General features: G+C 34.0%; 2 protein-coding genes across 3 annotated transcripts; both read left to right on the top strand.

Moving 5' to 3' along the window:
• The first annotated feature begins 802 nt into the window (after positions 1-802).
• On the top strand, positions 803-2,573 carry LOC107483986 (polygalacturonase-like). Its single transcript, XM_016104596.3, has 4 exons — positions 803-1,219; positions 1,486-1,775; positions 1,875-2,103; positions 2,177-2,573. Exons 1-4 carry the CDS (start codon positions 833-835, stop codon positions 2,393-2,395), a joined length of 1,125 nt encoding a protein of 374 aa, XP_015960082.3. The 5' UTR covers positions 803-832; the 3' UTR covers positions 2,396-2,573.
• A 2,354-nt stretch (positions 2,574-4,927) lies between these two features.
• Positions 4,928-11,286, top strand: LOC107483997 (protein ROOT HAIR DEFECTIVE 3 homolog 2). 2 transcript variants are annotated; one of them, XM_016104606.3, is made up of 22 exons: positions 4,928-5,199; positions 5,284-5,350; positions 5,443-5,545; positions 5,700-5,770; positions 5,991-6,054; positions 6,133-6,198; positions 6,485-6,532; positions 6,641-6,703; positions 6,789-6,845; positions 7,058-7,216; positions 7,450-7,518; positions 7,597-7,688; positions 7,971-8,049; positions 8,419-8,584; positions 8,972-9,096; positions 9,188-9,450; positions 9,628-9,724; positions 9,835-9,996; positions 10,078-10,182; positions 10,296-10,390; positions 10,475-10,571; positions 10,907-11,286. In XM_016104606.3, the coding sequence occupies exons 1-22, from the start codon at positions 5,046-5,048 to the stop codon at positions 11,021-11,023; spliced, it is 2,319 nt and encodes a 772-aa protein (XP_015960092.1). In that variant the 5' UTR covers positions 4,928-5,045; the 3' UTR covers positions 11,024-11,286. The 2 variants fall into 2 exon arrangements, with proteins under 2 accessions (XP_015960092.1, XP_020995990.1); XM_021140331.2 differs by lacking the exon at positions 6,789-6,845.
• The last annotated feature ends 703 nt before the right edge of the window (positions 11,287-11,989 follow it).

Below are 11,989 nucleotides of genomic sequence, written 5' to 3'. Positions count from 1 at the left end.
ATGCTAATATATTTGATATCTGAATGTACTCCATTCTAAAATAATACAATGATGAGATAATTATTAAAGATTTATTCTCCTTTGCTTTATTAGTACTATTATTTATTTTATGTCAAGTTAAGTTATTTTTACACTATCATATATTGAGTATATACCAAAACAAAGAAAAATACTATTCATCCTTTAAAATATTATCTTTTATTTTTTTTAAATTTAATCATTTAATTATAATAATTTTTTAATTAAAAAAAACATATTTGTTGATATTTAGTTTAACTTTTATATTCTTTAATTTGTTCTCATTTTTAAACCTTTTATACTATTAAATTTTTATTAGTTATTTTATTTTGAAACATTAAAAATATTTTTAGAAAAAAATACCCTAAACCAATTAATAAAAAAAAGATTTAATTGGAGTAAAATCTGTATTTTGAAATATTTAAGGAATATTTGAGATGTGTTAAAATTTAAAAAAATTTAAATTGAATTTATAAATTTTAATTTTACTCCAACTGTTTTTCAAAATTTGTATTTTAAATTAAACTGTTTAAAGGATAAATTTAAAGGATAACTCTACAAAACAAAAAGCACAAAGCATATGAGAAAATGAAAGAGAACTAATCCACAGTCTGCATAGGCGCACAGTAGAATGAACCCAAATACTTAGCTATAAATACTATCGCAAACCGTTCCATTTCCCCACTATCTTACATCTTCTTTCAAATCTCCCTCTCAAACAACAAACTCCTTCTCCAACAAAATGAACCCAGCATCAAAATCTACTCCCATTATTATTATTCCTCTTCTTGTTACTGTGATCTTATTTTATTGTATGCGAAATGCTGCCGCAGCCACATTCAATGTGCTCAACTTTGGAGCCAAGGCGGACGGCCGCACGGACTCTGCCAAGGCTTTTACCGGTGCTTGGGTTCAGGCATGCGCCTCGGCCCAGCCTGCTTCCATAATGGTGCCGCCAGGCAGATTCTTGGTTGGCAGCATCACCTTCAGCGGCCAATGTGCCAACAAGGCAATCTCATTTGAGATCCAGGGCACCTTGGTAGCTCCCTCTGATTACAATATTTTAGGAAAAAAGGGCAACTGGATAGTGTTCGAGCACGTTGACGGCGTCTCCATTCGCGGTGGCTTGCTTGATGGCCAAGGCACTGCCCTCTGGAATTGCAAGAACTCCGGCAAGGGTAGCTGCCCATCCGGAGCCACGGTACGTTGATTAATTAAGTAATTTCATGAAGAAAAAAAAAAGAATTTGGTTCTGAAGTGGAACGGTTTTCTTTTTCTGCAACTGCTCATTGTAGTTGCTAGAAGTTGAAGTGGTGAACTAAATATTAATTATTACTAAGTGGAAGAGTTGGTAGGAATAATGTTAAATAAGATTTTCATTTGGTGTATATACTGAATTTGTTGTTGCAATTTCAATGCTGTTCCATTATATTTGTTTGGAAATTTGATTTGGTGTGTTACATACAGACACTGCTGTTCAGCAACTCCAACAACATTTTCATTAGTGGATTGAGCTCATTGAACAGCCAATTGTTCAACATAGTCATCAATGAATGCCAGAACGTTATGGTACAAGGCGTCTCTGTCACCGCCGCAGGAAACAGCCCTAACACCGACGGCATCCACGTCCAAGGCTCCTCCCACGTCACTATCCTCAGCTCCAAGATCCGCACCGGCGACGACTGCATCTCCATCGGCCCTGGCACCACAAACTTGTGGATTGAAAACATAGCATGTGGTCCTGGCCATGGAATTAGGTAATAATAGCTAGAACAATAGTAATAGTAAGAAACTACGAATAATAATGTAAATATGATTCCATGAATTAATGTTGATGGAATTGAATTTAATTACAGCATTGGGAGCTTGGGAAAGGAACTGAAGGAGGCTGGTGTACAAAATGTGACGGTTAAAACGGTTACATTCACCGGGACTCAAAACGGAGTACGAATAAAGAGTTGGGGTAGACCCAGCACAGGATTTGTGAGAGACGTCATTTTCCAAGACGCAATCATGGTCAACGCTCAAAATCCCATTCTCATTGACCAGAATTACTGCCCGGACAACGAGGGCTGCCCCGGTCAGGTTAGTTCCAGAATCCAGAGTCTTTTTTGGGCCTACGCTATGATAAAAGTCTGATTTTGTTTTTCTTTTATAGGCCTCTGGAGTGAAGATCAGTGATGTCACATACAAAAATATTCATGGAACATCAGCGACAGAGGTAGCTGTGAATTTTGATTGTAGTCCAAAGAACCCATGCAGTGGCATAAAGTTGGAAGATGTGAAGCTCACCTACAAGAACCAAGTTGCTCAAGCTTCTTGCGTCCATGCCGCTGGAACCACGTTGGGTTCAGTTCAACCAGAGAATTGTTTATAAATTAAAGTAAAATGTGCCAGAGAAGAATGCACTAAGAACTTTACGGAGGAAAACAGAAAATTCTTATTAAGATTCTTATTATTATCGATTTAATTGTCCTCATAGTCATAAACTCAAAGGATTAGAGTGGCATATAATTAAGTTTAAAGTTTATCACTATTCACTATAATATATTTTTTTTATTTACTGGGTATACCCATCATCTTCTAGTACAAAAACCCGGTTCATTGTATTGGTCCGTGGCGTTTGTGTGAAGCCCATTGGGATGAAACGGAACCTGGTCATACAAATTGATATGGGCCGTAGAAAGGAGACATGCATCATATGCTTAATTGTAGCATGATTATATTTCTTCCCAAGTATATTTGCATAATTTTATCAATGAAAAAGCAGAGTATACAGTATGCATATTATTATATGGAATTTCTTCTTATTTTCATGTTTAAATTTGTTTCTACTCAAATTAAGTAGAGACACTGCTGGGAAGCGGTACAGAAAGATAGAAATGCAATCACCGCAATATACAATTAAAATACATGGCAAGCGTATTAATACTTTCTGACCTAGTCTCACACGAATTATATTTGATTAACAATTGGATTCTATACTCACAAAAAAACGAAAAACTCAATTATAATTGTGGATAATTAGATAGTTTAATAAATTTACCGAGAGGGTAAATTTTAAAAAGACTGTTGGCGCATTTTTCTTTAAGTAATATACTGTATTTAATAAAAAGTCTAGTAATTGCATAAAAGTTGCTTTAATTAATATTAATTAATTATATTAATATGAAATATTTGAATTTAGCTTATATACTTTGTTTATATTTTGTATAATATATTTTTTGACTTTAATTTAGTTACATATTTTCGTATTAACTCAATATATAATGCACACAGCATCTACCACAGTTTAAGTGTTAATCATTTTTTATTTTTTCTATGTATTTTCGGATTCATGTCGTTTCAGTTTATAAACTCTGCTAGAGAGACAATGAAAAATTTAAATAATATGTACAATGGATTAATTTATTGACCTGCCATAGATTAAAATATATATATATATCTCTCCTAAACTCTAATAACAAAAAACTGTTATTCTCACTTTTAAATTTTAATCATTTTCTATTCACTACCAAATCTCCTAAAATATATGATAAAATAACTATCAAATTTTAAATTTTAAATCTCTTAATTTTAAATTTTAAATTTTAACAATGTGACACCCTGCAGTTTTACTGTCGCATCCATGCCTTCTTCACCCATACTTTTCTCATTAATAGATCTTCAGTTCAATAAATTGACAAATAAATATTAGATGTTTATTTTATTAAGTAGTCAGATGATTATTTTAATTATTAAAAATTATGAAAAAGATTAAGTTTTTCTGGAATCCAGAGAAGATTTAAAGTTATGGAATTTATAAATAATGTAGCTACTCAAATAGATTTTTCGAATTTTGTTCTGTAAAAGCTTTTGTACAAAGAAAGTGAAATGTTTATTACTAATCCTAATTATTATTGGTCTCCATTAATATGGTTATGAGAAGTGATTCACTTATGATACTGTCAGCCTCTTCTATCCCTTGTTTATGGCAGATGAAACACACCAGTTGCAGGAGGGGACTGCACGTGCCGGCGCGTTGAGATACTTCTAGTGAGTAATGCAAAATGTGCGACGGTGTTGCTCGTACGTTGGTGGGTCGCATAGCGGCACGGTTCGATACTCTGGCAGCAGCGACTAATGTTGCTGTCAGAACTTTTACTTTTTAAAAGTAGCTTATAAAAGTTAACTTTTAAAAGATGGCTTTTTAAAAGTTGTAGCAATTATGTTTGGTAAATCAAATCAAAAATAACTTTTAATAAACATAAGTAACATCAATTGTGTTTGGTAAAATAGCTTTTAAAATTTAAAAATACTATAATAGACATAAATGCAAACATTAAATTTGAAAATTAGTTAACATATGAGATTATATTAGACTTTTAAATTTTGAAAAGTACAAGCCAACTTTGAAAAGCTCTATCCTAGGTGCTTTCAAAAGTACCCCGATCTTTTAAAAGCTGCAAGAACAAGCACATGATCTTTTTGATTTACCAAACACAAAATGAGGAGCTTGAGCTTTTAAAAAGCACAAGCACATCTTCAAAAAGCTTTACCAAACCAAACCTAAAGAAGAAGAAATTCACATCACATGAAAAAAAGAAACCGTTTCTACCATATACATAACTGCAATTCTTATTTGTTTTAAAATTTAAAAATTGTTAATAATTAATTAATTTAATTATTATTTGATGTTAATTTTAATTTTATTTCTATTATACACATTATTTATTAGCTCCCATACTTTCTCATTTTAAATTTTGATTTTAATTACTTTAAAATTTTTTATCTATAGGACATAGGATAGAATTGAATGTTTCCTAAAATGGAAGTAAAAACAAAAAAGAGAGTACTCAATACTCAATAGTGAAAGCTTGAGGATGTAGACGTGGCAGTTAAAGAGAAAAAGGAAGCACGTCAAGCTTAAGACAGAGAGGGGGAAGGAAAGAATGAAGAATTTTTATTTGCTTCCATTCCTTCTTCTTCTTCATCTTCTTCTTCTCTAGTTGGAATTTGATTTTGATTACTGTTCGGTATAGCGCACTATGAAGGAAGAAGATGATTGTTGGTGCACTCAACTCATCGATGAGAAAGGTAACTTCAACGTTGATGGCCTCCATAGCTTCATCACCAGCACTAACTTCTCTCACTGTGCCCTTTCTTATGCTGTCGTTTCTGTCATGGGTCCTCAAAGTAGCGGTAATCTACTTTCTCTTCTTTCATTCACGCATTTTCTCAACTTTCATCATTCATTCATTAATTCGTTGTTCGACTCATGAGCAGGAAAGAGCACCTTACTCAATCATCTTTTCCACACAAATTTCAGAGAGATGGATGCATTTAAGGGAAGGTTAGTTGTTTATCTCTCAAAGCTATTGAATAGAGACATGAGTACAAATAACGTTTCTTAATTGAATTTGAATATCGCGTGTGTTGTTGTAGATTTCAAACGACCAAGGGGATTTGGATAGCCAAATGTGTTGGGATTGAACCATTCACAATTGCTATGGATTTAGAGGGTACTGATGGAAGAGAGAGGGGTGAGGTAATCTATTCTCTCTTAACAGAATCTTCCTATTAATCACCACAGTATATCATTGAGATTTTGAATAATTGTTTTTACATGTTTGTATTGGAGCTCATCATGCATGCCACAACTCCATCACTCCTGTTTCTGTGGTTTTAAACCTAACATACAGGATGATACCGCTTTTGAGAAACAGAGTGCTCTTTTTGCTTTGGCAATATCTGACGTCGTTTTGATAAACATGTAAGTTTGATCATGAAATGTACATACAGCAATCTTTGCAAATCCTGTTTTCCTCGTTTCCTTTTGAGTTAAAACTTAAAAGTAGTAGTAGTTGGATCCAAGAGTATGTGAAAAAAAAAAAACTTTACTTCATGGAATAATATGGGAAATTTGGAGGCTAGACAAACTTGAATTCATTTTGAATTATTGTTCAATGTTGAAGACTCCTTTTTATTCACAGGTGGTGTCATGATATAGGCCGGGAACATGCTGCCAACATACCACTTTTGAAAACAGTTTTTCAGGTAACTTTGCAGCCATGAAGAAGTCTCCTCTAGCTGATATTTAGTTTTATACAATTTAGTCTTTTCTTTTATCTGTAGGCCATGATGCGTTTATTCAGCCCGCGCAAGACGACGTTACTTTTTGTCATTCGTGATAAAACAAAGGTATATAATACTATTTTCCTTTCTCGATGCTACATATATGAAACCATTCACGAGCCTTAACCTAACAGTTATTTGTCCTTGACAAGGGATCAAGCCTTTATGATCAATTAGTCTTAGGATCATTAATTGCTTCCCATTCTTCTAAATAAAGTTGAATTTTTCACAAGGTAGAGTAGTGGTCTCTTGCATGAACGGTTTATTAGATATATAGTCCTTGATGCATGAGAATGTACCCGTAGTTCTTTGTTTTATTTGATGTTGATAATTTTTCTGGCAATCTGTGCAGACCCCATTTGAGCATCTGGAGCCTATTCTAAGAGATGATATCCAAAAGGTGATAATTTTATTTCTTCCAAGTTTCTGAGATTTTTCTTTCCTATGGTTCTTCTTTTTCTTCAGCGGCATTTTAATTTATCTTGTGACATCAATATCAATTCCACAGATTTGGGATGCAGTACCAAAACCACAAGCTCATAAAAATACTCCTCTTAGTGAATTCTTTAATGTAAGAAGACTCTCTTTTCCCCAGCTCTTGTGTCACTTTAACTGTTGAAATTTGTCATATGTATGATAAATCATTTGAAATGAAGGTGGAGGTTACTGCTTTGTCAAGCTATGAGGACAAGGAGGATAAATTTATAACAGAGGTACCTTTTTTATGGGACAGTTCATGGGTTCTAGTAGCTTGTAAAGGCATACTGCATTTACCTTGTGCTGGAATGGTTTCTTATTGATACTTTTTTCAAAACATTGTCAAGGGTTCTTCTTGACATTGTTCGGCCTATAACTGTCAATGCAAATATTGAAATTCCGAAATCTATTTGGACTTCTTCCACGAGTTCTTTCCTTTGTCGTACAGGTTGCTCAATTGCGGAAGCGTTTCTTTCATTCTATATCACCTGGAGGTCTTGCTGGCGATCGGCGTGGTGCTGTGCCAGCTTCTGGATTTTCTATTAGTGCACAGAATATATGGAAAGTCATACGAGAGAATAAGGATCTTGATCTTCCAGCTCATAAGGTTTTTTATGATCGTATTTGGAAAAACTATTATAAAATGGGCTTTTTGTAAATTTGAGAGGTATCCCTTGCTAGATTATTTAACAGATAACGACTACAGCACATTTATTGATCTAAAGGTGGATACCTCTTTATTTTCTCGCATTCAAGACAAGGTTACTTCCTTATGAATCTAATTTTTGGGGTGTCATGTCATTGTGCATTGGTTTTAAATATTACCATTTTATTTAAAAGGTGATGGTTGCCACCGTGCGTTGTGAAGAGATAGCTGATGAAAAGTTTAGCCGCTTGTGCTCTGATAAGGTGCTCATCCGTTTCCCCTCTACTGTAAGTTGCATAAGAAGTTCTTGAAAACTAATATCATGCAATGAATTGGCTTAGGTTTGGTTGGCATTGGAGAAAGCTGTTCAACAAGGTCCAGTACGTGGTTTTGGGGAAAAGCTGAGCTCAATTATTGATGCCTATCTATCACAGTAAGATTCAGTTCTGTTGAAATTTAGTATTTAGTCGATAAAATTATGTTGAATAACTACTTGACTTGCTGTTTTATGTTGTACCTTAGTCAAAAAATATATCTGCTGTAAAAGCAAGAAAAAATATATTGGTGAATTAGAAGTTGGTAATGTGTCCAACTTGTCATTAGATCCTCTATTTTGTCAGTGAAGAAGTTTCCATATCATTGTTTTGGATTACTTTACGTCTTCTAAAACTTTTATATTTCTTTCTAGATATTGTTGATAACATGTTCTCAACAGATATGATGCAGAGGCAATGTTCTTTGATGAAGGTGTGCGAAATGCAAAACGGCAGCATTTGCAGTCCAAGGCACTTGATGTGAGGCTTCATGTTCATAGAGTCCTATTCTGAGTTAATTATTTAATTCAGTTTTGATCTAATAAGATGACTTTTGCAGCAGCCCAGTGCTCATTACAATTCCATAATTTATATGTTCCAATAAACATATTTTATGCATTGCTTATAGTATTACAAGCTTAAACATTTCAATTAATATGAACTCTTACAGATTGGTCATAGTGAAACCATCTCTCCTAAAATCTTGAATAGTTAATTTAAAAATGCTTTGATGTTAGTGATCTGATATTGGATTTATTTAACTTATCCTTGTGGGAAATATACTTCTGTTTTTGAGCTTCCATGAGTGGTATGGTAAGATTTATATTGTTTTTATTGTCGACTTTTCAGTTTGTGTTCCCTGCTTATACAACAATGTTGGGCCATCTACGTTCTAAAGCTCTAGATAGTTTCAAGATTAACTTGGAACAATCACTAAACAGTGGAAAAGGTTTTGCTGCAGCTGTTCGCATGTGGACTCGATCATCTATGCTTGAGTTTGACAAAGCATGTGCTGGTAACATAATTGTTATGCATAGTACTGTATTCACCAAAAATTTTGAATAGTATTTAAAATTTTAACTTTTATATTTAGTTTATTGATTTATAATTTTAAAATCAATCCTTTAAATTTGAAACACAATCTCTTGGTAACTTCTGCAATTCTTTAATTTCATATTTGCTCTAACAGATTGAGTTTTAGTTTTTCTACGTCTTTGGATCCATCTTATTAGTCCTAACTGCTGAATATGCTTTCTGTTTCTTTTCTCTAGTGTTTATGAATATTTCTTATATGATTCTACTTTATATTAGCTCTCTATTTTTCTACTTTTTTATACTATCACTAAAATGCACGCTCCTAACGATTGGATTTTAATATTAATAATTGCTTTTTTATCCCCAGATGCTGCTGTAAGACAGGCTAGCTGGGATGCTTCCAGAGTGCGAGACAAACTTCGTCGCGATATTGATTCACATGCTATGTCTGTGCGCAATGCAAAATTATCAGCAATAATGAATAATTTTGAGGTCATATTGCTGCCATAATGGAGATTTAACTGGTTAAGCTCTTTGGATGCATGTCTTTATCAACACTAAAATACAAGTATCTTGTTCGCAGGAACAACTGGCCAAGGCCTTGGTTAATCCTGTGGAGTGCATATTTGAAACTGGGGAAAAGGATACCTGGCCTTCAATTCGAAAACTTCTTAAACGTGAGACTGAAGCTGTTGTATCTGAATTTCTGTCTTCCGTTTCTGGTTTTGAGCTTGATGAAGAAACAACTGAAAGAATGCAACAAAGCTTAAGGGACTATGCAAGAAAACTGGTGGAGAACAAAGCAAGAGATGAAGCTGGGAAGATTCTTATTCTTATGAAAGATAGGTAAAGATTGTTTTATATAAAGCTCATCCATGTTGTTCATTTGGTATGTTTGGTGAGTGCTGTTGGGTTTGTATTTATATATCATGTCTCTTGCACAATTTTCTTCTCTTAGATGAATTAATGCATTCATATTTTGGATTAATTTGTTGGTTTGTTGGTTCTTGGTGTATCTTTTAGGTTCTCTACTGTCTTCAATCATGACAATAATTCAATCCCTAGAGTTTGGAGTGGGAAGGAAGATATTAAAGTTATTACACAGGAAGCTCGCACAGTGGTAATTTGTGCAAACTCCAATAATTGTTTCATTGTGCTTAAATTTGAAATTATATTGGAAATTACTCGTCGCTTGGCCCATATAAAATGTATTTTATTACCATCTGTCAGTCCCTTAACCTTCTATCGGATATGGCTGCCATACGCTTGGATGAGAGGCCAGATCAAATTGACAGTATACTCCGTTCAGCTCTCATGGATGGAACTGTTTCTGTTGCATCTTCAAGCAGAGGAGTTTCTACTGATCCACTGGCCTCAAGCACATGGGAGGAGGTAGTACATAATAATATTTCTTTCTTCCCTGATAATGTTATAACCATCAGTATTATATTTACGAAACTACGACAAATGTAGGTTCCTCCAAAAGATACACTTCTCACTCCAGTGCAATGCAAGTCTCTGTGGAGGCAGTTCCAGAAAGAGACAGAGTATACAGTTGCTCAAGCTATTTCGGCTCAGGTAAGTTAGTAAGGTTTTGACTGTTGTAATTTTATGATTATGTTTATGTTCATGTTCCTTTCTTTAACATTGATGCTATTTCATTTCCTTCCTGATTTCGGTTGTGGGTTCAGGAGGCGTACAAGCGAAGCAACAATTGGTTACCCCCTGCTTGGGCTATACTGGCAATGGTTGTTCTTGGTTTTAATGAATTTATGCTGCTTCTAAAGTAAATATTACTTCCTATAACCTGAAATCTATCTTTTAAGTTAACTACTTTTGTTAATAGTTGCTAACATTTTACTTGAAACAGAAATCCGCTTTACTTGCTGGTTACGTTTGTTGTCTTTGTACTTGGGAAGGCCATTTGGGTGAACATGAATATAGCGGGAGAGTTTCGAAATGGCACTGTGAGTAGTAGTGAAACTTCTGTCTGTTATGGTTGTTTTTCTGTCTACTTTATTGAGTTCATGGAATCTTATTATAACAATGCTATGTGCACAAATACACACACTAGCTAAACTTATAAGATTGCTTGTCATGCCATCTTTTCATACATAGCAGCACATCACATAGAGAAAATTTATTAAGAATAAGAACAAGTATAGCTGACTTGTTGAAATTCATGTTTGCCATTATTGAGTTTAATTTGTTGGAAGCATATTCCAACTGTGGCAATGATATCAACTAGGGAAAGTGACATCAACTAGGAAAAGTGACCAGCATTTATTTTGCCAAATTGCAGCTAGCTGGGATACTATCGATTTCATCAAGGTTTCTTCCCGCCGTTATGAACCTTATGAAACGTCTCACTGAAGATGCTCAAGGATTTACATCGCCTGAAGGAATGAGAAATTCTTGAGTGCTTTTGGAGAATCATACATAAGTTATTACTTATTAGTCTAGTCATGACAAAATCTCTAAGGTTTGTTAGATCATAGTTTATTAGTGTAAAAGAACTCTCACTATACAAACTTGACTCGGGCAAAACACCACACAAAGTTCCAAAATATGAGTTCTCTATGTGGTAGATTTTGTATTACTGTATATATACAGTAGTTTGTGCTATAGTCTGCATATGTAGAATGAAATAAACAGTTATTTGAGTTCTAATGAGTAACTAACTTTAGGCAACGATCTCTTACGGTTGGGAAAAATGGAAACTAATTTTCTCTCGGTCAATAATTAGTTAATATATATTGGTTGATATTGGATAAAAAAAAGTTAGTTTCTTAACAAAACCAGTTTTTTTAGTATGATCGAGTTAAACATTTTTATTGACGACAGCGGCGGAGCTCGATGAAATATTAAAGGGGGGCAAAAGTATTTACACAATAAAATAAGACTAAAATAAAATTTTAAGGGAGACTAAACTGAAATTTACATATAATTTACAGATAAAAAATTAAAATTAGGGAGTCATTGCCCCCTTTCCTAATACATGACTCCACCCCTGATTGACGAGTATTAATCATGTATCTAAACGTAAATAAAAATCAGTCATCGGTATAAAGTATATATTGAAATACAAAATAGAAAATGGGTTAAACAAAATTTGGACTCTATATGATAGGAATAATTAATGGAAGGTAGAAAAAGGAGAGTTGTCTTTTGTGTATCAAGAAATGAACACTGAGAACCTACAGGAGAGGAGGATGAATGCATGGGTTATTGTTGTCTCAGGAGATTATGGTAAGCCATGTCTGCACTAAATGTTTGTTCCTTAGGAGTGCATATATCAAGAAACACGATTATCGTGTTGGCCATGCTTGATTGTTCTGTCATATATGAACAGGCATGCTATAGAGAGTGAGAGTCAAGGGGACCC

The sequence above is a fragment of the Arachis duranensis genome, chromosome 4 (genome assembly GCF_000817695.3).
Source record: "Arachis duranensis cultivar V14167 chromosome 4, aradu.V14167.gnm2.J7QH, whole genome shotgun sequence".
Taxonomy (NCBI): domain Eukaryota; kingdom Viridiplantae; phylum Streptophyta; class Magnoliopsida; order Fabales; family Fabaceae; genus Arachis; species Arachis duranensis.
This window is presented reverse-complemented; position numbering and strand designations above follow the sequence as displayed.